Source organism: Aspergillus wentii (assembly GCF_001890725.1).
Source record: "Aspergillus wentii DTO 134E9 unplaced genomic scaffold ASPWEscaffold_2, whole genome shotgun sequence".
In the NCBI taxonomy this organism is placed as follows: Eukaryota; Fungi; Ascomycota; class Eurotiomycetes; order Eurotiales; family Aspergillaceae; genus Aspergillus; species Aspergillus wentii.
In genome coordinates, this window is record NW_024467833.1 from 810,473 (window position 1) to 834,345 (window position 23,873).

General features: G+C 49.1%; 5 protein-coding genes across 5 annotated transcripts; 2 read left to right on the forward strand and 3 right to left on the reverse strand.

Moving 5' to 3' along the window:
- Window positions 1-68: 68 nt before the first annotated feature.
- Window positions 69-11,956, reverse strand: ASPWEDRAFT_24303 (uncharacterized protein; the record flags this gene model as incomplete). The annotated part of the gene is made up of 7 exons (XM_040832596.1): window positions 69-260; window positions 317-1,144; window positions 1,202-4,364; window positions 4,575-10,898; window positions 11,010-11,398; window positions 11,461-11,638; window positions 11,811-11,956. 7 exons carry the CDS (start codon window positions 11,954-11,956, stop codon window positions 69-71), a joined length of 11,220 nt encoding a protein of 3,739 aa, XP_040692038.1.
- Window positions 11,957-13,707: 1,751 nt separating this feature from the next.
- On the forward strand, window positions 13,708-15,090 carry ASPWEDRAFT_179921 (uncharacterized protein; the record flags this gene model as incomplete). The annotated part of the gene is made up of 4 exons (XM_040831817.1): window positions 13,708-14,001; window positions 14,062-14,398; window positions 14,443-14,552; window positions 14,603-15,090. 4 exons carry the CDS (start codon window positions 13,708-13,710, stop codon window positions 15,077-15,079), a joined length of 1,218 nt encoding a protein of 405 aa, XP_040692039.1. The 3' UTR covers window positions 15,080-15,090.
- A 524-nt stretch (window positions 15,091-15,614) lies between these two features.
- On the reverse strand, window positions 15,615-17,047 carry ASPWEDRAFT_35981 (uncharacterized protein). Its single transcript, XM_040834346.1, has 5 exons — window positions 16,943-17,047; window positions 16,554-16,889; window positions 16,404-16,499; window positions 16,239-16,357; window positions 15,615-16,190 (listed from the first exon to the last, which is right to left on the reverse strand). The coding sequence occupies exons 1-5, from the start codon at window positions 17,027-17,029 to the stop codon at window positions 15,737-15,739; spliced, it is 1,092 nt and encodes a 363-aa protein (XP_040692040.1). The 5' UTR covers window positions 17,030-17,047; the 3' UTR covers window positions 15,615-15,736.
- Window positions 17,048-18,156: 1,109 nt separating this feature from the next.
- ASPWEDRAFT_65400 (uncharacterized protein) lies at window positions 18,157-22,062 on the forward strand. The gene is made up of 7 exons (XM_040838789.1): window positions 18,157-18,977; window positions 19,027-19,150; window positions 19,201-19,791; window positions 19,844-19,998; window positions 20,183-20,223; window positions 20,266-20,356; window positions 20,412-22,062. The coding sequence occupies exons 1-7, from the start codon at window positions 18,192-18,194 to the stop codon at window positions 21,894-21,896; spliced, it is 3,273 nt and encodes a 1,090-aa protein (XP_040692041.1). The 5' UTR covers window positions 18,157-18,191; the 3' UTR covers window positions 21,897-22,062.
- Window positions 22,063-22,426: 364 nt separating this feature from the next.
- On the reverse strand, window positions 22,427-23,707 carry ASPWEDRAFT_65401 (uncharacterized protein; the record flags this gene model as incomplete). The annotated part of the gene is made up of 1 exon (XM_040838790.1): window positions 22,427-23,707. The coding sequence occupies one exon, from the start codon at window positions 23,705-23,707 to the stop codon at window positions 22,442-22,444; it is 1,266 nt and encodes a 421-aa protein (XP_040692042.1). The 3' UTR covers window positions 22,427-22,441.
- Window positions 23,708-23,873: the final 166 nt, after the last annotated feature.

A 23,873-nucleotide genomic window follows, 5' to 3' on the forward strand; every position in this document is an offset into this window, starting at 1 on the left:
TCATATAATCTAATGACAATTTAACAGTGGAGATGCACGACGTGGGTGCTGGCAGGTCCTTAACATGCTTATACCATTGTCCTCATTGCTTGTTGCACAACCAAAACCTGTTGGCTGGGATCTTCCAACAATCGAGTCCAGATAATCTTGAATAAACCGGCAATCTGTCGTGCGACGGTCTCTGGAATTCTAGCGTCCCAATAATCGATAGACAAGCCTAGTTCTTTACCGATTTCGTCGACTTGCAAAACGGCATCAAACTGAATATTGTGTAAGTTATCACTATCACCACTTCAAACTTCAAGACTTAGCTTACCTCCATTTTATCCTCAGCGGATATAGAATCAAACACAAGCCCGGTTTGCTCGGGAGTCGAACTCAGTCCGGTTTTGCGATAATTAATCAGTGTGTTAAAGATGTGCTGCGATGGTGGAGTTAAACCAAGCATCTTCAGTGCTCGTAAAGTGCCAGAGGAATGAGAGAGTGATTGATAATAGTCCTCTTGCATCGTTTCTAGAATGTTACTAAGAGAAGCATGTTCATCCAGGCGAGCCCGACAGATTAGTATATTGAGAAGAGCACCAACAGTCTCCTGTATATCAGGAATTGGTGTGTGCCGGCCAGAATCCAGATACCCAAAATAAACCGAGCTCTTGTCCATCCAGGAAGAAAGCATGAGTGCCCACACCGATTTAACAAGCGTTGGAATGGTAAAACCATGCTTCTGACAGATTGAATGTAGATCGGGTGTGTCATCAACGCTGATGACAATATTCTTCAGGCTTCCTCGTTCATTTCCTGGGGTGGCAGAGACGGGGAAAAGACATGGCTGGGAATCTTGGAGATATTCAACCCAGTAGCGAGTAGCCGAGTCAGATGTGTTGAGAAGGTGTCTAACATAGTTGCAATAGGACGGAGCAACTTGGTCAGGCAACTGATCTGTGTAGATGAGAGACCACTCGTGGAATAAGATCGAACGTGACACGGCATCAATCACTGCATGGCTTATATCAAGCCTGAAAATCACCGATCCTGTGGTCATTTGGCATAGTGAGAGTCGATGGGGAGGGCTCCTCCCAGCATGCTCAATAGGCCGCAGTGCATTGAGAGTTTCAAAGACCTCGTTGTCCGGACATTCAAAATGCTAAATGTTTGCAGTGGTTTCTTTCATGACAACCTGATCCCATCCGTCGTGGGTTACACCGTGCAGAAATATGGTTCGGAGAGAAGCATGGCGGTTAACCAATTTTTGCCAGGAAGTTTTGAGCTTCTCAATGTTGATTGGCTGAGAGCCCTTTGCTGCCCTGATTTGGCCAGTCAAAGAGGGTGCGTAGAGCCCAGTCATCTCGGCCTGGCTCTGCAGCATCAGTTGTTGCATTGGCGTACATGGGTAAGCGTCTTCAACCTCTGTTTGCGAGGTGCCAATCTGTGGCAGTGATTGTGACATGAAGATCTCCAGGCTATCGTATGTCAGAGGCAGCAGCGGAAGGTCAGATAGCGTCCAGCTTTGTTGTAAATGAACTAGCTGTTTTGCAGCTTCCTCGAGGCATCGTTCACAGTTGGCAATCCAGCTCGAGATCAAATCCTGGTGTTTCATGTACCGATTGTACGAAAAGGTGAATTGCAAACAGCCATTCTTAGCTGAAGCCGTGACCTCCATCAAAGATGAGCGCTTCAAGTCTTCCGCCATGTCCGATGGTCTGCCGTCAAAGTTGCCCACATGATTAAAGAAGGCATCGCGTCGGTCAAGTTGTTGATAGAGGCCTAGGTAGTTAAACAGAACCTCGACGGGACCATGGCTGCTGAATGATTTCTTGGCTTTGGGGTTGAGATACCGCGAGGCAAAGTATGCCCACCCGTTGCTGGGAACACTTCTGCGAGCGTCTTTTGTCCGACGAACGGATTCAACCATATCGTGCGAGCTTTCCACCGTGACATGCGTAGGCCACAAAGTCGTGAACCATCCAACGGTCCTCGAGAGATCAATGGAGTCATCCCAAGGTTCACGCCCGTGTCCCTCGTTGAAGATCGTGGGCGCAGGGCGGTCGTGGAATGTCTTCATAAAGGAATGGATTAGAGCTGCCTGGAAAATCTCCACTGGCTGAGTTTGGAAAGCGTCATTGGCAGGACCAAATAAAAGCTCTGTTGTCTCTTTGCTGAGCATGAAGTCGCTACAGTGTATATCAGCATAGGTATTTTGTTCCACCGCTGACCCCCAATAAAGATCTGGCATTGGCGGGACATCAAATGGCAAAGCCCTTTCGGGATCCAAGTGGTTCCTGGCATAGTCATGCTGCAGCTGACACCATGGTTGAAATGCCAATGAATGCACGTTGGATGAAATGCCGGTTGTCAAAAGCTCCTCCAAATCATCAAGGATGATTCGCCACGACACAAGATCAATGACCAAGTGGTGAGCTACCAGGAACAGATATTGCCCTTCACAGGTGTTGATCAAATCCACCGCAAAAAGAGGCCCAGTCTGGATATTCAATGACATTTGGCTCGCAGCCATACCATGCGTGGCTTCCTCCAACGAGCTTGCTTGGTACTGTCGATATCTATAGCAGCCATCCTTGCTGGATGTAAGAAACTGGGTCCAGCTGCCATCAGCAGCCTGCCTGAACCGCGCACGCAGCATTGAATGCTGTGAGATAATAGAGTCCACAGCATGAACAACGTCTTCGGAGGCGACCTCCCTTGCCACTCGGAGTAAAAAGCTCTGGTTGAAATGATTATGCCCATTTGGTTCATTCTCGAAAAACATTTGTTGTATCGGCGAAAGGCCAAAAGAGACGTCAAATTGCTCCTCGGTGTCCATCACGATATTATCCGTCTCTCCCGCAAACCGTGCCAGGCGTGCAAGCGACTTGTGTTGAAAAATCTGCGAAACAGTGATAGGGAACCCTCGGGACCGGCATTTTGCGGACAACTGCATGGCTGAGATTGAGTCTCCACCAAGCCAGAAGAAACTGTCGTCGGCCCTAATGTGTGCGGGCTCGATGTTCAGCACCTGGGACCACAGCTGCTGCATGGTCTTCTCCGCCTCCGTGGATGGCTTTCTCTTGGCTGAAACAGGATGCGTGTAGGCCTCGAGTTGTTGTCGCGACAAGACAGCAGCCTGCTCTCGGAGCAACCGTCGGTTGGCTTTGCCTGCTGCGGTCATTGGAATATGATGCACGGGGATGAAGACTGCTGGGACCATGTAACTTGGCAAAACATCACGCAGTTGCGTTTCACCCGCTTGGACTGCTGACCAGAACTTCTGGTCAGGAGCAGTAAATATGCTATCATGATCAGCATCAGCGTAGTCATTTCTTTCACCTGACTGTTTGCACCAAACAAAGGCCATTAATGTAGGCGGCCGTTTCTCCTTTGTTGATATGACCACATCTGCCACCACATCCTGTACACCACAGAAACTCTGGCGTATATAATGCTCAACCTCTCCAAGTTCCACCCGCTGCCCGCGGATCTTGACCTGGGAATCCTTGCGACCCATGAAGACAAGCGTGCCGTCAGTATCATACCGCACTAAGTCTCCAGTCCGGTACAGTCGCCCACATCGGCCTGGGTGGCTAGGACTTCCATGGAGCAACCAGGCCGGGTCTTGCACAAAGCTTGCGGCGGTTTTCTGAAGATCGCCCAGGTAGCCTTGCCCAACCAGTGGTCCTTCCAGCCAAAGCTCACCGACCGCTCCGATGGGCACAAGACCACCGTTGTCGGATTGATCAACCACCCAGGTGTTCAATCCTCTACCGCGCCCGATATTCGATACTTGGTGATCACGGATCACGGTAGCAGTGGCCGCAACAGTACATTCCGCAGGGCCATAGGCATTCCTGACGTCGACTCTTGATCCCCATATGGCGAGGTCCTTTGACGTGACTGGCTCACCCGCCAAGACGAGTGTTTGGAGACTTGGTACGGTGTCAGGATCGATGGCTCGAGCCGTCGAAGGGGTCAACTGAACAAAGTTGACCCCCATCTGTTCCATGGCAGCGGCAAGGTCGTCTTTCCTAGCGGACTCTTCCGGAATGCATAAGCATGCACCAGATGTAGCCGAGTGGAGAAAGTTGAACCATGACGCATCGAAGGAATATGACGCAAAATCAAACACCCTTGCTGTCGCAGTGAAGCCAAATGCATCTTTCTGGTGTGTCACAGCGCTGCTAAAATTAGAATGTGTGATAATGGCTCCTTTAGGTGTCCCTGTACTGCCAGATGTAAACACAATGTACAGTTTGCTGGATGGGTCTATAACTGGCAGGGGACTGTCAGGTAACCCATATAATTGCTCAAGATCTGCATCAACCAGAACCATAGTGCCGGCATGGAGACGCTTTGCTAAGTCCTGGTTTTTCCTGGAAGAAAGAATGATTGCAGGCTGAACTTGCTGCACAATTGCGCGTAACCGCTGTTCTGGCTGGGTCATGTCCATGGCAACAGACGCTCCGCCTGCCTTCATCACACCCAGCATTGCCACTGGCATCCACATCGATTTCTCAAAGCAGAGTGGCACGATTAGATCAGACCCAGCCCCAACTCCAAGTCCAACCAGATGATGCGCTAACCGTGTCGATAGAACATCCAGCTCCCTGTATTTGAGGTTGCCATCCCATGCACAGATTGCAGGGGCGTCTGGCTGCTGCTGGGCCTTTTCAGCAATAAGATCATGCACACATGCCTCGATGGGTGCAAACACTTGGGCGTTCCAATTCCAGATGTCTGTAATATCTTCTTTGCTGATGGTATTGACATCCTTAATCTGCAAGTGCTCACTTCCTTCACAAATTCGCCAGAGCACATGCTCCAGCTGCTGTATAATCCGCTGGACTTCCTGCCTCTCAATAACATTAGAGTCAAAGCTGATATTCACAGACACTCCGTTCGTCTCAAGCTGACACTCCAATAATAATGCAGTGGTGGTGAATGCATTCAATCCTTTTATACCATCACCATAATTGCTTGATCTTATGAAAACGCCGTTTTCTTCAGACGCCTTATCCTGGTGTGAGGATGGTTGAATCACCAACAGGTTTTGGAACTCACTCCCTCGTGCTGTCTCGGGGCTGATTCGCCGAATTTGCTGTAGACCAGTTTGCTCGAATGCATTCATCTCAGTGGCTTGTGTCTGCACTTGCTGCAGAAGAGCATTTATACTAGCCTCCCAATCCATCTTCACTCGTACTGGGACTGTGGCAATGGTCGGCCCAGCCATCCGCTCAACACCGGGTACTGGTGCTTGTCGTCCACTCACGATGGCACCGAATACCACATCAGACACAGTTGTGTATTGTGCCAGAAGAATCGCCCAGGCTGTGCGCACCACTGTTGAGGCTGTAATGCCATTCTGGGGCCATTGGACTGCTTGGATATGATGGTGTAGCACTTGGTCTGCACGGGACTGGTATCCGTATCCTAAGGATGGTAAGGCTGGAAATGATGCTGCCTCTGAACCTTCCAATTGAGCTTGCCAGTATTGGCTTGCACCTTCGTTGAACTCGGTTATATGCTTGATAAAGCCCTGGAAAGGCACCGGGATGGATCCGCTGTCACCCTTATATGCTTTCACGGCCTGTTCTAGCATTAAAGGAATTGACCAGCCGTCGTACAGCGCATGGTGTAAAGTGAGTACAAAGAGTACATGGGGATGGTTGCCCTTCACTAATCCGAATCGAGCAAGGGCGGTTCCCAGGCCCATGGCAATGTGTTCATCGTCATTCACATAGGTGTCAAAGTCTTCTCTCTCTGTCCACTGTACCTGCTCGTTGATTACCGCTTGCACCAGCCCCTGACCTGGTAAATTGATGATGCGTGTCTGCAAGATTCGCGTTCTGGAGACAACATCCTCCCAGGCCTTTTGAAAGTGACTAATGTCCACATGTGGTTGCAGCTCCAACACAGTTCGTCCAATATAATCTCCCGGCCGCTTCACTGTCATGGCTAAGAGTCCTTCCTGGAGTGGGGTGCAAGGGAATACATCCTCCACTTCATGCTCTTCAACATCGCACTGTCTCGCCGCCTCCAACCGGGCGGTGCCCTCGGTGATCTGTGGTTTTAGCAGCGAGAATGGCGCAATCATATCGTCTGAAAGGTGACCATCTACCTCGACCAGAAGAGCCAGGTCACAGAGCCGTGGTTTACTAAAAATGGCGGCCACTGATAGTAAGAGCCCGCGTTCACGCGCAGCACTCACTAGTCGCATGGCCGCAACTGAGTCACCCCCAATTCGTAAGAAATTATCATCTGCCCCAATACTGTTTGCATCCACTCGGAGAATCGAAGCCCACAGGTCCTGTAGTTGCCGTTCCATCTGCGTCGTGGGTTTCCGTTGCTTTTTATGCCGAGATGGCTGCAGCGCCGCCAGGTTTTCCAGTGTTAGTGACTCGCCCATCGCGCGAAGTCGGCGGCGGTCCATTTTACCGGTTGCCATTATTGGGATTTTGTCCACTGGGATATATGCATTTGGCACCATGTACCCAGGCAACTGCTCTGCCAGTCTGTTGTCCAGCCCCTGCGTCAGTTTCCGTACCGCAGCACGGACAGTTTCTAGAGATGCATTTGCTTCTTTGCCAATGGCGAGGTACAACACTAGTATAGGATTGTCACTCCCTCGTGGCTTGATCACCTCAGCCACCACTGGTGTATCAATGCCTTCCATGAGGTTCTGTCGGACGTGGTGTTCCACATCGCCGAGCTCTACACGCTGGCCTCGAATCTTGACCTGTGCATCCTTGCGGCCGACAAAGACCAATCTGCCATCTGAGTTATACCGCACCAAGTCACCGGTCCGGTACAGCCGGCCTTGTCGCCCTGGATGACCTGGGCCTCCCTGCAGCAGCCATGGTGGGTTGTCTACAAAGCTGGCAGCTGTCTTTTCTGGATCGCCCAAGTATCCTACTCCAACAATGGGACCCTCCACCAACAGCTCTCCCGTACATCCAAGTGGAAGGAGTTGATCACTTCCCATGGTGTCAACCACCCATGTGTTGCATCCCATGCCTTCCCCAATGCAAATCTCCAGCTGCTCTGTCTTGTCCATTCGCTGGGCTGTGGAAGTCACGGAGCACTCCGCTGGCCCATAGGTGTTCAATAGATTTACATATGGCCTCCACTGCGCCACATCCGCCTTGCTCATTGGCTCGCCGCTAAGAACGAGAACATGGAGACCGGAAATATCTGACGGGTCTAACAGGCGAGCCACAGTCGGCGTAAGGTGAGCATAGTTGACTCGTAGCTTATTCATGGACTCTATGATATTCCCGCGGCGATCATCGTCATGCGGTATACAGAGACAGCCTCCTGCAGTCAAAGTGTGCAAGACGTTGGACCAGGATACGTCGAACGCATATGAGACAAAGTCGAACACTCGAGAGTCTTTGGTGAATTGGAGACTGCTTTGCTGATGCTCAATGGCGCTGCTGAAGTTCCTATGTGAGATAACAGCCCCTTTGGGTGTTCCTGTGCTGCCAGACGTGAATACCACATAGAGATTACTGGATGGCTCAACAGCTGGGAGGTGAGTATTCAACGGCCCATCTGATTGGGCGAGATTGGCTTTATCAGCAGTGATCACAGCACTAACACCAAGCCGGCCTGCCAAATCTTCATTCTTTGCCGAGCAAACAATAACCTTGGGGCAGACCTGTTGGACAATCGATTGAAGCCGCTCCTCTGGTTGTGTTGTGTCCATTGCTACTGACGCGGCGCCTGCCTTCATCACCCCTAACATCGCAACTGGCATCCACATTGACTTCTCAAAGCACAGTGGTACTATCATGTCCGGGCTGACCCCGACCTTTACCAGCTGATGTGCCAGCCTTGTCGACAAATCATCCAGCTCTGCATATGTCAGTTCCCCGTCCCAGGCGCAGATTGCCGGTGCATCTGGCTGCTGGCGTGTCCGCTCTGCAATCAGGTCATGTACACACAACTCTACTGTCACTGGGACTGTGGCATTCCACTCCCAGATATCACAAATGTCCTGTTTACTGGCCATCTGGACGTCCTTCACACTCTGCTGGCCCATTTCTGTCTTACAGATCTGCTGGAGCACGTGCTCTAACTGGTGTGCCATCTGCTTCACCTGCTCCTGCTTTATCACCTGGGAGTCAAAGCTCACCCGCATTTGGACTCCATGCGGCTCAAGCTGGCACACCACCATCATTGCGTATGTGTTGAACGCCTCCAGTCCGCCTGCATCCTCACTATCTCTGCCATCTAATGTGGCTTGGAACAGTTCGCCACTTCTGCGCGCTGTGTCAGCCTGAGAGGCTGGTTGCACCACAAGCAGCGTCTGGAATTGGCTCTGCTGCTCTATGTCCTGGCTAATCCGCCGGATCCGCTGCAAGCCTATCTGCTCAAATTCAGTCATTTTAATCGCCTGTGCCTGGACCTGCTGTAGTAAGGTATCCACATTCCTCTCCCAGTCAACATTCACCCGTACCGGCACCGTAGCAATGGTTGGCCCTGCTATTCGCTCAATCCCAGGAATAGACGCCTGCCGTCCTGTCACAGTTGCCCCAATAATGACATCAGATGAGTTTGTGTAGTGCGCTGCGAGAATGGCCCAGGCCGCCCGTACTGCGGTTGAGGCTGTGATATCATTCTGCGGCCAATCGAGTGCTGCGACCTGGTATTGCAGTGTCTGGTCTGCCTGTGGTTCATACCCTGGGGATGGCAGACTGGGGGACGGCACTGCCTCAGATCCTGCCAGTTGATCCTGCCAATACTGGTCCATCTCCTCATTGATGTTCATGATATGCCCAACAAAGCCCTGGAACGGTGTTAGAGCATCATGTTGCTCTTGCCAGTAGGATTGCTTGACTTGGTCTAATATCAGTGGCATGGACCAACCATCATACACTGCGTGGTGCATTGTCAGCACAAAGTAGTGCTTGCCACGCCCACGGTCCTCCACCATGGCAAACCGCGCCAGTGCTGTCCCCAGCCCCATAGGCTGCTGCTGGTCGTTGGCGAGGTAGGCGCAAAGGTCCTGGCTGGCTTTCCACTCGATTCTATCCGTAATCACAACTTGCACCAGCCCCTGTTCTTGCAGATCGACAATCCGTGTTCGTAGGATGGCTGTTGTCAAAATGACCTCCTCCCACGCTTGCTTGAACTGGGTAATATCAATATCATCCTGCAGCTCCAGCACTCTCCGGCCTATATACTTGCCTGGTCGCTTTGCCGTCATTGCTAGGAGGCCTTCCTGAAGAGGCGTGCATGGGAATATATCCTCGATTTGATCACTGTGGATGCCGCACTGCGTCACTGCCTGAGCTAAGACATCCTGGTCGACGCCCGCCTTAAGTAATGTGAATGGGGCAACAGTATTTTCCTGGTGTTCTACTGTTTTTACCCGCTCTGCCAGATGGCACAGTCGTGGATATTCAAAGATATCAGCCACTGTAAATGAGAGACCTTCCTCCCGCGCGGCTGCAACCAGGCGCATCGCTCCAATTGAGTCGCCGCCAATCTGCAGGAAGCTGTCTTCCCTCCCAATGCTGTGACGGTTGATGCCTAGGACTGACGCCCACAGCCGCTGCAGCCGCCATTCGATCTTCGTTCCAGGTGTCTGCCGTTCGCCGCGGGCCGGCTGCAGTTCTGCTAGCTGCTCCAGTGTCAGCGATCCGCCTATCTCACGGAGCCGCCGTCGGTCAGTCTTCCCTGTCGCTGTCATTGGAATCTGCCCAATGGGGATATACGCGCTGGGAACCATGTATCTTGGTAGCTGTTCTGCTAATCGGTCCTCTAGCCCCTCTGTAAGATATCCAAGGGCCGCTCTGGTATCATCTGGGGATTGGATAGCCTCCTCGCCAATACCTAAGAATGCTATAAGTATTGGGTTGCTGCTGCCTTGTGGTGTGACCATCTCAGCTACACATGTCACGCTGGCACCATTGACAAGCCCCTGCTGCAAGTTGTGCTCAACCTCGCCCAGCTCAACCCGCTGCCCACGGATCTTTACCTGCGCATCCTTACGGCCGATGAAGACAAGCGTACCGTCTGGGTTGTATCGTACCAGATCTCCGGTCTTGTATAGGCGCCCAGATGTCCCGTTGCGAAACTGGTGTAACCAGGCTGTCGGTTTTTGTAGAAAGGACTTGTTTGTTTCCGTTGGGTTGCTGATATATCCCCGGCCAACACTAACGCTTTCTATGACCAATTCGCCAATGGCTCCAATAGGTGCCAGCTGATTGTGGTCCTCCGTATCAACTACCCAGAGGACGCAGCCAATTCCCCGTCCAATATTCATATGGTCTGCGGTTTGGCTGATGGCTGTTTGCAGAGAGCTGATCGTGGCACACTCACAGGGCCCGTAAGCATTCATTAAGTTCACCTTCTTTGCCCAGCTGGCCACGTGGAACGGTGTCATCGGCTCCCCTGCAAGGACTAAATGTTGGAGGTCGGGTACGCTGTTTGGATCAATCATGTTGACCGTGGATGGAGTCAGGCTTGCCCAGTTGACCTTTTGGAGATTCATAAACGCCCCAATATTGTTATAGCGGTCAAATTCTGATGGCATGCAGATACGGCCACCAAACATCAGCGTAAATAGGATATCACGATTGCTAACGTCAAAGGCAAAATTTGCAAACTGCAGCACCCTTGACTTGTGATTTAAGGATAGTACCGGCCCAATTGCCATTGCTTTTGCATAGAACGCTCTATGCTCCATGACCACGCCTTTCGGTCTTCCGGTTGATCCAGACGAAAAAGCAACATACAGAGCGTTATGCGGCGTTGCGGATGGAGAGTAGTCCTGGTTCTCATTTGCATTCCGAGCAATCTCGGCGTCCGCAACCCTAAAAACATCACGCTCGAGTTTCTCAGCTGTCGAATAGTGCATTGCTGAGGCCAGTATCAGATTGGCTTCGAGGTCGTCGCAGATGCTGCGCATGCGCGGGAGTGGGTACGAAGGATCTAAGAAGACATACGCGCCTCCTGCTCTGATCACACCCAGCATCGCCACAATCGCCCATTTCGACTTTTCAAAGCATAACGGGACGAATCTCTCGGGCCCAACACCTAGAGTATTCAGGTGCACTGCCAAGCGTGATGAAAGCCGGTCGAGTTCCTGATATGTTAGATCGCCATCCCAAGAGCTGACTGCTAGCGCTTCGGGTTGCTTGATACATTGCTCATAAATAACGTCATGGACACATGAGTCATGTTCCATAGGTGACCATTTATTCCACTCTTTCAACTGCGCCATGTCGTACGGGCTGCAGAGATCAACTTCCCTCAGGGTTTTATGGGGATTATGGACAATATTGCATAGTGCCTGGCCGAGCGTTCCGGCAACTTTTTCAGCTTGTTTTTCACTTAATGCAGATGCCATGCAGTCAATAGAGATGCTGACTGTTTCCTCTATTTCAATTACAACAAAAATCTACCAACACGAGACTCGGTCAGCACAGCAAACCGTTATAAAAGTTAGGAAGCGCCACTAACCTGTGCGTTTCCAAAGAAAACATCCGTCTCTATATTTCCCAGCGAGCCCGTCCTTGAAAACGGTCTCTGCACCATGACCGTATTAAACTCATGACGGCCATCTAAACCAGGCTCCTCGAGTAAGCCACTGGCGCCCTGCAGTATCTCCAAAAGTGGTTTGTTCCGTGGCAGCTGAAAGCTGCAAATCGAATAGTCAGCCCCCCCCCTCGCTGTCAGTATTACAACCGTGGCCCGCTGCGACATGTCCAAAGATAATGTTTTCAGAAGTTGTGTATGCTTGAAGAACAACCCCCCATCCTACCTGGAGTAGGCGGGACAAACTAATGCCATTTTCTTCGCAAAAGTCATACAGGTCTAGACCAGCTTCCAGTTCCACGGTGACGGAATGTAGTTTCTCAATACTTGGGTTCGGGTTCCCAGTTCCGCTGTCAATGGTTGGGAACAGACACTGCTTTCCAAACTGGTGATGTATTTTAGCCTCATTAAACTGAGGCATAGTTTCGGCAATCTTGTAGTAGAAATAATAATAGATCAACGCCGACTCGCATGCCAGGAATCCTGAAGTTGATGAAGATGCTGAGCTTGTAGATTGTGCAGTGTTAAGAATGTTGGAAAGGTTTTCCCTCGAAAATAATTAGTAATAAAAAATAAATAAATAAATAAAAATAAAATAAAAAAATAAAAATCGAAAATCGAAAATCGAGAATTAAAAATTAAAAAGAACGTAGATTTGATGTGTACCAGAGGTCCCTCCATTCAGTAAGATATCCATATGGCTGCGGGGTACATATTCTTAGTCAAATAAGCTATGTTCTTTAAACTTGTCATTACGGCTTTCCAGATTCCAATCACAATGACCATGTAACAAGAACAGGAGAAATAAGGTAAAGGTACCTGTCTAATCTCCTAAGTAATGAGTGATAATTTGGTATTATGTCCTCCTCAGTAGATTGTTCAAAGCTACGAGTAATAATAATAAAAAGGACTCATGTTCAGCTGAACCTTCAACAGCGATCCACTGCTCAGCTCTTCAGCCTGACCACTAATAGCGGTTGAAGAGCCCATTGACCGACTTTTGCTCTTCTTAGCGCACTTACTAGACAAGTTAGTGTGTATATCAAGACAGATCGTCGGTGGTCTTCAGCTGAAGTGGCCAATGGATGGTTTAACCAAACATTCCTCACTGAGACGGCAAGACAGCTCTGCACAGCCAATGAGAATGACATTGGAATTATCTTCCAGATGGGGACTGCAGATGGCGCATCCACAAGACCATAAGCGAGCCAGATCTCACAAGCGGGCCGATCACCTCATCCTTCAATATTAGTATCAGACTATTATGCCTGATCATCAAGTGCAATGCGTAACTTAATAGGATTAATATTAGACTGATTAATGAGTTCTACAGTCTGATATATAGGTCACTAAGTATATATATTTAAGCATAGGTATAGAGCCATTTGTGATACTCGTAGTGCTCAGATATGTATGAACACACTAGACTGAAAGGAGACGGCGGATATTCTATAGATTACCACGGAGCGAAAGCTGAACAAGAAAAAGGCCATCTTGGCCAGTACCTTCAGCCCATCTCGTATCGATCCCGATCCTCTGGAACACCTCGGCGCCCAGACCACCCTTTCCATTTTAGATTTAGTGCGTGTACCACGTGTTTGGAAAAGCGCGATTTCAGTTCAACTTAATTAGGAATAACGCTAGGGCTCTTTATTGGGGCTTTACATCAACATCAACGCCATCACCATTATAGTATACATAGAGACGCATATATTACTGCTGGCCATAGCGCTACTAGTTGGCTACGTTGACTCTGACAATGGTATTGAGCCATTCCGGCACTGCAAGTTTGCGGCCAAGAGTTTTTGAAGCTGGTCTTCAGTATGCATAGTCATGTGATAGTCACGTGTTGATCTCAGTGAAAGCAAAGATAAAAAGAGAAGCTATAAAATGGAAACCTAAGATAGTAAGAGCTTGGTAATAAGGGCTTACGGCCTATTTATTAGCATTCAAAAGCTTAATATTCTCTCTTTTCTAATAGAAAATTGTCAATCTCATAGGTGATGGGTACAAATCAGTGAGATCATCCTTCAGAGACTATAGAGCGTTGCTCTATATTTAGACTCTCCCAGCGCTTACAGACAGCAACCTTGATTTTATCCATCTATCATAAACACTCCAACTTCACATAGTTAGATTATTCGAGCTGGATGAATCATAGGTGCGATAAACATGGACTCAACCGACTTGGTCACTCGAGCAGCTTTATGTTCTTCGCCAATCGAGGTAAAGCAAGAGATCCTCTGCTATCTTCCAGATCTATACGCGCTTAAAGCTGCAATCCTCTCACACTCGACTATCTATGCCGCCTTTCTTGATGGAAAAGAGTCGATCGCTATTAGGGTTCTGTTGAATCGCATTCCTCGCGAATTACTTCGCGATGCGGCACTTGCCCTCGATGCCTCGACTGTTGAAGACTGGACATGGTCCCGTGGAGCCATGACCCAGGACTGGACGCGGGAGAAGGTGCTATCAATATTGAATCGATATAGGAATTGTAAAACCCCTAAATTAATTTCCCTAAAGGAGGCCTTTTCCATGCAAAGGCTATACCAGGTAATTGAAAGATTTACGTCGGATTTTATCACGGCTGCACTGTCGAGAAATCCTGCCTTGCCACAACACCCACCATCGTTGCAGGAGTGGAACCGGGTGGCAAGGAGCTTCTACCGATTTGAGGTATATCGACATTTCTTCAGGAATAGGGATAACTATGATTATCGCGATAGGTTTGAAAGGCCAAAGCCCTCGCGTGACTTCCAAGAAGAAGAGCAGTGGGAAGTCTGCTACAAGCACTATGCTGTTTGGGAGCTGGAACAGCTTGCTACTGTCGGTGAATATTTATTTCGAAAGAGTGCCATCCGTAAGTTTCTCTCTGATATTCTGATAGATGCTCATGAGACTCAGCCTTCAACGAGATTGCTGCACATGACGTGGATTGGGGAAGCTCGGGGGTGAATTATGACATCCACGAAGCATGGGAGTTCACCCAGAGATATGGCTATATACCGGGTCTCGTAGGTCACCTTGATGAGAAACATTTGATCCTCTGTCTGATGATTCAAAGCTTTCCAATGGATTAGAGTTCATATTCGAGGCCACGACAGCACCAACATACGAACAGCGCAAACGACTCATGAACCGCAAGCTCAGGGGCTCATATCCCTTTCTACCCGGCTTGCTTGAGTGTATTTTTCTGGGAGGGGCTCAAGACACACCATTAAAAGAATACACCTTCGAACAAGCGCAGGTACTCCACCTCTCCGAAACACCAGAACCCGATTCAGGACCTGCTAAGATATGGAAGTGGTCGCACTGGGAGCTGGACTCGGACCAGTTTGTCTGGAGCATCCATTGCCGAGAGTTACATGCATGGGGGTATGTGATGTGGGATAATGCCCGTCTCGAGAAGTCTGGCATTTACTCTCAACCGTTTATATTACCACCACCCCCTGATGAAGAGGAACTTGAACGACGAAAAGAAGCGACAATTGCATCGATGGTCAAAAGGAGACATCTATTTAGGGCTGGCGCAAAGGGCTGATGGGCAGAAGGAGACGAATCTCATCTTGAATGGGGAGAGCCTCCCCAGTTTTCTGATGATGAAGGGGACTGGGAGGAGCAGTTTATAGAACTGGTAAGCGATTTATAGAAACACTCATGCGATGACTTTCTAATAATCGTGTAAATAACAATCAATTCCCCCACATGAATACTATCAACTATTGGTTAAATGCATTATGCATGGGTGTGCTTATGTTATCGATCCCAATCATTCAGACCTAGGTATTTTTTATCTGGTATCAGCATTCGACCATCAAATCAACTTGGAGTAGCTGTGGATGTTGTGAGTGGAAATGTGGCGAAGCCGATGTACGAGAATACATCCACTCAGTCATTCACTATGATAAGTTTGGAGGCTGAGGAGAGATCAAAGACTCTATATTATGATGAAGGAGATCCTTGACTTTTACATGGAGAATACAGTTGGTATGATAGTCAAGGAGGGACTATCTTCTATCCCTTAAGACTGCTAGAGACAAATTGAAGTTATTCAGAGTATCAATCCATCGAAAAAGGCACTATCCTTCCTGTATCTCTTGTGAAACGCTTTAGTTTAGTTCCAGTGACGATACCTCGGCTTCTAAGCAACTGTGTAGCAATTCTTGAATCGAGGGAACTCATCCATCTCTTGGATTTCTCACCGGGGTCTCAAACGCGTGGGGGGTCTAGTGTTTTTTGGTTTTGGTCGTAGAGAAAGCGAAGTATCTGGTCGAGATGGGCCGGGTGTAGGATTGTCCCTAGGCGGAAATTCTAATCTGAGAATTTCGTCATCCAGAAAATACTCGAACTTGGTGAAGAATCCGCGTTGGAAGGGATAAAAGGTCGTTGCAAAGGGTCCTTTGAAGGGGTCGACTTTATTTTGATTGCGAATGTCGGGGCTGCCTTGCACGGAGAGTCTGTAATCCATAGCGCAGCACAGCCAGCCCGGGCATGTTGTGTCTGTGAAAAGCTCCGGCTGGGGCGTGGTGATGTTTCCATCTGCAAAGTCGGTCTCGTAAACGTCTCTTTTGATGGCTGCTTCCAGAATGCCTCCTTTGTGATTCTTATCTTCACCCAGCTGGACAATGTACTTTTGCCATGATGTTTCATATCTACCCGACCGTTAGTATCCTGGAAACTGTCCGCTGGAAGGAACCCACCGAGTCATGATTGAGTTGCACTCGCTTGTTCCAAATATAAAGTTCCTCATCACTTGGGGGCTGCTCATATTGTTCCCATCTACGATGTTACCCCAAGAGTACGCCGAGCGGTGCAGCCACTGCAGAGTCAGCAAATGCTGTAAACCTGGAAGATAGGGAATTCACCTCAGCATCGGCATAGGGAGAGTCTGCCCATCTTTCCTCGCTCTCTTGTTCTTTGCCTTTTTTGGCTGCGTTCTCCCATTTCAACAGTTTGGCAATCTAATAAATTCTGCGTCAGGTCTGTTGTTGCTTTCTGTATACCCAGCTACTCACCTCACTGGCACTCTTCCCCATCACCTTCTTTTGATCATCAACTCCTGGACCAGTTCGCGTGCCAGCAATTGCTTTTATGCGTTCTCTGGTCACATGGTTAATAATGATATTCGACTGTGGTTTCCTGTCTGGACTCGGCTTGAATCTCTTCCTTGGACTTTTCAATGTCTTTTGGACGGATTGCGGAATCGGATCTCCTGTCGATTTAAGTTCTTCTAGAGCCTTTGAGATCTGACCTTTATCTGGGAATGGACGAGTGGGTTTTCTGGCCATGTACCCTTTGTAGTCACTTTCTTTGATCCAGGTCTCGTAGTGACCAAATGGGGATTTTGCCAGCTAGATCATGGTTAATACAGACAGGAATAGAAACTCATGATCACATCACTTACCTTCCGATATTCTGTTCCATCAGGGGGGTCTGTCGAGAATTTCACTGTTTGCTGGCATGTGGACTCTTTTCCATTGCTGTCTACCATCTTCAATCGACGTTTTGTGTTCTCAATGGCGACGTCGAGTTTAATGCTGGCATCACCCACGGGTACCAGATAGAGCTCAATATTCGGGTTGATCCAGCGAAGCCCGAGTCCCTCTCGATCCACGATGGCCTCCTCGTACCACTTTTTCCACTTTTTCGGTTCTGAGCTGGGTTCCAGGTTTGCGTTCCACAGCACAGCTCTCCCCTTCTCATTTCGTGCCCAAAAGAAGGGCTGGTCCCTCTCTGCCGTCTCATCTGGGTTGATCACCGTGGGCGTGGGCGTGGGCGTGGGCTTTGGTTTCTCAGTAGGCCATTTGACACCCCTTGACCAGGCATCAATGTTTGCCTGAGGGATATAAATCACGTCCCCTCTGTCGGGGTGTTCAAAGCCGCCAATGTCGGCTTTATGGCCTGGCCGCAGCCGGACATACAAACCGTCCAAAGGAAGGTCTTCTCCTGGAGTTTTCCCAGGCTCGCGTTTATCACGCTTTCCGTCGATACTCTTCTGGATGCATTCACAAAGCTCTTTATTGTTCATTGGGATCCTGACTGGGTTCTCCCCCGGCTTCTTCATGACCGAGAGTCTTTCCTCCACTCTATCCATCAGTGTTATTGTCTTTTTCTCTCTTTTCAGTCTCTCATATTTATCAAAATAATCCGACGTGATGTAGTAGTCCAAACGGGTGGTTTTCGTGGCTCCCCCTTCCCTGTTAGGATACACCTTGGTTATTTGACAATATGATGGGCTAATTGGTGAACCGAGATTCGTTGTTGATAAAAGCTTCCAGTATAATCCATGTGGGATTTTGGACGTCTCAGCGTTCTCTTCATGGTATTTCCAAACCTGGCCTGACGACATTGCGAATATGAGTGAAGAAAAGGTCGTGAGGATGGCGAAATAAATCAAGTGCAGGTCTGCATCCCACCTTGCTAAAGAAGAAAAGCTGAGGGGAAAATAGTTTCAGGATCGGCGAGCCAACCCCGCCCATCGAGGCGAATATCATATTTGTCACATCCGTCACATCCATCGTACATGTGGGAGACGCTGAATGGCGGAGCCGATCGTGCTATACCCACTGGAAACAGTGCTACTCATCTTCTCTTCCACCCCCTCATCCAGCGTTGATTCTCGAATTGATCTGACTCCAAGGACAGCTTTCATCATGGAAATACAAGATATTGAATACACAGAGAGACACAAAAAGACATTTCAAGACATCAGGACTGGCCACAAGGTAATCGATGGCATCCAGCTCCACGACGCCAAAGTGGTCGAGTACGAACCCCAAAGCGGCACTCCAGATAGCTTCACCGTGCAGGGCACATTCGATCTGTATGGCCGGGTTCGGGCGGAAATCCAGAGCACGTATTCTGTCGACGACCCCAGAATCGAATACAAGGTCGCCTTCCGTGGCCAACTGTCTCTCCAAACGCTCCTTCCTTTTTTCGATAACGAATTCAATACTGTCAAACTGCAGGATACGAGCTTGGTTTACAGGTCTCGCGCTATTTGGGAAGATGAGCTGGCAGGGTTGGTGGTCTCTACCACGGTGCTTTTCTCAGGCCCCTTGGACTTTATCAATGCTCTTCTTCGAAATGTTTTCGGCCAGGAAAAGCCTCATCTGGAGTTCTCGGGGCTACTGAGTACCCGTTCAGATTGTCTAAGGCGCATTCCAAAGCCAATTGGATTCACTCTGCGCGGAGTTATTCCTGACATGGGCGTTTGCATTTTGGATGTGTTGAAAATCACAAACCTTGGGATCGATCTCACATGGATTCGACGTGGATCTCATGGTGGCTACGACGACGCATATGGCTTCTTTGGGTCGGGAAGCATCGAATCTGTGGATGTTGATTGGTATATCAGCAAGTACGGTGATTCGTACTCCCTCATGATTGTTACTCAAAGTGAGAACTGGAAGGATATGGGGGGGATAAAGGGTGTTGATGTGGGTATAGCATCATATTGTCCAGAAATGGAAAGCTAACCTGTATCAGGTGGACAATGTCACGCTCACTACGGCCTGGATAGGAACCAAGATCTCATCAGTCATACTGGAACTGGAATGTACCATGGCCCTACGTGAGGCAACGGTACTCCTCCAAGGATATTACTCCCGAGGTAGGCAGTCCTGCATTCCTTGTCCGGTGCACCAATCTGATCAATATCAGACATGATCGAAGTTTGCGGTGTCCTCTATGACTGCTCCCTACAAAAAATCCTGGATCTCTATGAAGACGTATTTGGCACCGCCATCACAGCCAATACTGACCATGAAATTTCCTTTTCTGCACTTTGCGTCCGTGTCTACCGGGGAGAAGACGGCTCTGGTCTCTATCTGCATGGAGAAGTCACAGTGGATGGACATACATCAGCGGATGCCACTATTTCCCTCAGCTCTGAAGGAATCACGATCGGAGGAGCCATTGAGTCTTTTGCAGTCTGTGATGTGATGATTGACTCTTTATCACTGGACCTCAGCATCGGGAAGCATCACTTTTCGGTTTGCTTCTCGGGGCAGGTTCTCGTTCACAAGTACGCCTTTGCCGTGTCTGTCTTTTTGGACAAATCCTCAGGGAACGCACTCAAATACACCGTATACGGTGCCGCCTCAGGAGGCGTCGAGCTAAGCCGTCTTTTTAACGGCATTGAAGGCAGTTTCCTCGATTTAAGCATTGAGCAGCTAGCTGTGTGCGTCAGCAATCAGGATACTCCGACACTTGGCCCCGCGGTAACTACCAGGGGAGAAACTTTGAAACGGGGTAATGGCTTTTATTCTCATTGTCTCGAACACGCTAACGAATGAATGGGTAGGGTTCTCTGTCTATGCGGATGTAAAGACGCCAGAGGCTATTGCCAGTCTGTTGAAAGACGGCGGACCTCAGGAAGTTACCTTCTTTGGTCATTGCCAAAGTGGAAAGACGGGATTCGGAGCTGATATTGGGATTCTGATAGCTACTGGTCATCTCGTATGTCTACATCTCCCCGTCTCGCAGGCAAAGTCTCATTCCCAGCAGATTGAAATCCCACCAATACGATCTAAATCCATCTCGCTTGGAGTTAGCATGTCGAGCAGAAATATAGGCATCAAGGCAAATGCCGATTTTGACGTTATAGTCCAAGGCTCGCGCGATCCGCTCAATCTGTTTTTAGGGCTGGGCGTGGACATTCAGAGAGTACAAGGATCAATGCAAGTATGAGTCTCAGGTTATAGTTCAATGCTGACTGAATTCCAGGGCGATGAAAGGAGAATGGGTCAATCCACTGGGTCTTTGCCAAGATCTTACCATCTACCGCCTGGGATTCGAGCTCGGAGTGAACTATGAGGTTTGTACGGATGTTACAGCAGGTGGCCGAAAATGCTAATTCTCCTATACTGTAGGTGTTTATCGCAACCGGTCTACCATCTGAGCTCGGCCTACAAGGCAAGTTCAAGCTCCATGATTTCGAGGGCAACTTGAGCATGTTTCTTTTAGATGACTCCACGGACCAACTGCTAGATCTCGAGCTGAAAAATCTCGATGTTGCAGAGATCGTCCGTGCAGTTGGTCATCTTCTGGACGAAGATATCCGTCTTTACCAAGGATCAAAAACATTCTATGTCCACGTCTTGAAACTTTACTTTTCGACCGGCATGACATTCTTGAATGAGGAGTATCCTGCTGGAATCAAAGTCAAGGCCGATTTGACGTTGTTCGAGAAGAAAGCCTTGGTTGGCGGTGAGGTGACAAGCGACCGAATCAAGTTCCTTGGTACTATCAATCGATTCATCATTGGAGATATGGAGGTTCGCGGTGCGCATGGTAAAGACCCTCGGGTTGACATGGAGCTTTCACAAAGCACAAAGCGGATAGATATCGATGCCATGGTTCACTTTGGCTGGGACAACCCCGACGACGGTGATGGTTCGTATGATGACGACCCTGAAAATGTCTTTAACGTCGTCATCTACCTCCATGTTGATCTGGAGAAGCAGGAGTTAGACTTTGATTTCAAACTCCGCATTCTGGATTATATTACTGTTAAAGCCATTGCCACCTTGAACGGGCCAATGCCAAAAGTAGCCATTCGTCAAAGCCAGGAAGAGTCCACTACGATAGGAGGCTCTCTGGAAGGAAGGACCTTCAGAATCTATATCAAAATGACACAGAAGGAAGTCGGCTTTTTCCCAACACTAGTCAATCATGTCACTAGTGAGATACTGAGATATAAGAAAGAAGATGCGAGGATAGTAAAGGACATCATCGACCGGTTAAGTCCATTCCAGAAGCCCCTCCTCCAAATCACATCAATCACCATCCAGAGCGAAGAGTGGACGGTGGGAGCGAAGCTTCAGGGAGACGTCACAGCCACCATCGCCTACCATCTGCCATGCTCTTTCAGATTTGACTTCCAGATCCATTGGTTCACCGGGCCCTTTGTGGACGTTTTGAAGTCCCCCCTAATCGAAGCGAGCGAGTCTATCCAAAAGGCAGTCGAACACCTTTCGGACGGCATGGAACACTTCCTCGACCTTGCACGGGAAGGGTTCCTGGAATTTACACAGGACACAGGGAAGTTTGTTCTGCAAGTCGTCCAAGACCTGTTACCTTCACTTGATGGCAAAACACTCGGGGAGCTCACCAAGGGAGGTGTGCTGGGAACCGGCATCTCGAAAGAGGACTTTGAGCGATTAGCGGATGAATTTCCTGGGTATTGGCCTTTTATACTGAAAGCGCTGGCGGAGGTGACCGATCCTGAGGGGAAATCTCTTGACGAAATTGCAAAAGATGTGGTTGCGAAGATGGTGGTGCCTCTGCCTGTGCAAGTTGTATTTCCAGACGTGGCAAAGAAGGTAGAAGACTTTGTTCGGGGGCTGTTTGGATAACTTCATTGTGGATGCGACAAGTCTAACAAGTATAAAAATAGAGAAGAGCTACAAATAAAACAACAAAAAGAAACCCCGAAAAAAGAATAACATACAACAGTCGGAATTCGCTGGTGGTCGCCCAATTACTAACCTGCCTGTATATAGTGCAAGTATAGCTAAGTAGATAGGAAGCCTGTTCTCAATACCTTTTGGTTATATTTATATACTTATTCTATATTAATAAATGCTGTTATAGCTACGGAATCTTAGCAGGCAAGAAAGGCATGTAGTTAGCACTCATCACTAAGACATGGGATAGATCAGCTGTCTAGGGCGGACCAGAAAGTTCCTAGAATAAGACAAGCCGCTCCCAGACAAAGATTGTGATTGGTTTCCCAAGAATAGATCAATAGTGACATTTTAGCTCTACTCGATCTGATAGTTTAACAAAAGAAATCTAACAAACTCTGAGCCGATCTGTCTGGTGGTTTATACCCCCGAATCACCGACTTCCTCGCAAGAAACCACTCGCAGCCCCTTGTCGTCTGCGTTTCCATTCGAATCTACCAGCCTGTCCCATACACCATTCGGTCATAACTTGGAAGGCTCCAATTCCGCACGTCTTCACGGAGGATCCACTTATTCATGAGATCGAGCCTGAACAACGCGACTAGCCAGAGAATAATATTGGCAAGAAGAACACCAAAGGACGAAGACGGAATCTTCCCCCAAAAGACTTGGTCTTCGGTGATGCCATCCTGGACCTGGGCCATAAAGGGACGGAACTTTTCTTCGTACGCTTTCAGCGCATATTCGACGCCCATCTTCGTTCCAGAGCTGCCGCAGTGTTTCCCGAGCTCCCCAGCGAGCACATAGGCTCCAACCAGGCTCGAAGTGGTCCCCATCCCCGTACTGGCAGTCGGGCAATATGCAGCATCGCCAACAAGAGCCACCCGGCCATTGGACCATGCGTCGAGCTTCACAACGCCTAGGCGTTCGCAGTAGAAATCATCCGTAGCTGCCATTTCGTCGAGGAGCTCGTCGGTGATCCATCCTGCACCCTTGAAGGTTTTGGCAAAAAATTCCTTTTCTTTCTCGACGTCACCTTTCCGGATATGGTTCATCTGCTCCGGACGGGCTTTGACCATCAGGTAGGCTTGAATTGTGGAGTCTTCGTGGCGTCGAATGAACACGAGTCGTCTTCCGGTGCCCACATAAATCGTGCCGTTGTATTCTTCTCCTTTTTGCAGTGGCCGGTGCACGGTAAAATACGCAATGTAGACCCCCAGAGAGTGCACGGAGTCCTCGGCGCCAGGTTGAAGCATCGCTCGACGGGTATGGGACCCCTGGCCATCGGCACCGACCACCAGGTCAAACTGATCCGTTTTGCCATCTGAGAAAGTCACGTTGACGGCGCCACCCTGCTGTTCGAGGGTTTTGATGGTGGTGCCGAATACATATTTGACCCGGTCCTTGCTCGAATCATGCAGGATCTGACAGAGATCTTTCCTCATGAATTCATAATCAGTCGTGAACCCCTGAAGGCCGGTCCCGGTTCTGTTTGCTGGAAAGTATGCCCAACGTTTCCCAGAACCATCCACGAACTCCAGGCCTTGTTCCTGGATGGTTTTGGCACGGAATGCTTCTTCCAGCCCCATCCGCCTGATGACCTCGATGGCCGGTTGGCGAATATCCAGCTGCAGTCCCGTCGTGCGTAGGGCCGGGAATCGTTCAATGACCGTGACGTCGAAATTCATTTTTGAAAGCCAGAATCCGAGGGCCTGGCCGCCCATGCCGGCACCGCAGATAAGAACTTTCAGATTTGCCATGATCGTAAATTGAAATAAAGGAGGATATCGATTTGGTGTTTTATTGAGATAGCTGGCCTCTGGAGATTTTGCTGTAGAATGGTATCAAGCAGTGCATCGAAAGTCTCGTTGCTTATATAGTACAAGAGTCCTACTACTGAATTCCACCAGATCCGCTCGGATATTC

Coding starts and splice junctions, on each gene's coding strand:
- ASPWEDRAFT_35981 (XM_040834346.1), bottom strand. CDS start 17,029: ATGGTAGACAGCAATGGAAAAGAGTCCACATGCCAGCAAACAGTGAAA. Junction 16,500..16,553: donor TGGGGAAGAGTGCCAGTGAG/GTGAGTAGCTGG, acceptor AGAATTTATTAG/ATTGCCAAACTGTTGAAATG. Junction 16,358..16,403: donor CTCCCTATGCCGATGCTGAG/GTGAATTCCCTA, acceptor CTGACTCTGCAG/TGGCTGCACCGCTCGGCGTA.
- ASPWEDRAFT_65400 (XM_040838789.1), top strand. CDS start 18,192: ATGGAAATACAAGATATTGAATACACAGAGAGACACAAAAAGACATTT. Junction 19,792..19,843: donor GGGAGAAACTTTGAAACGGG/GTAATGGCTTTT, acceptor ATGAATGGGTAG/GGTTCTCTGTCTATGCGGAT. Junction 20,224..20,265: donor GAGTACAAGGATCAATGCAA/GTATGAGTCTCA, acceptor ACTGAATTCCAG/GGCGATGAAAGGAGAATGGG.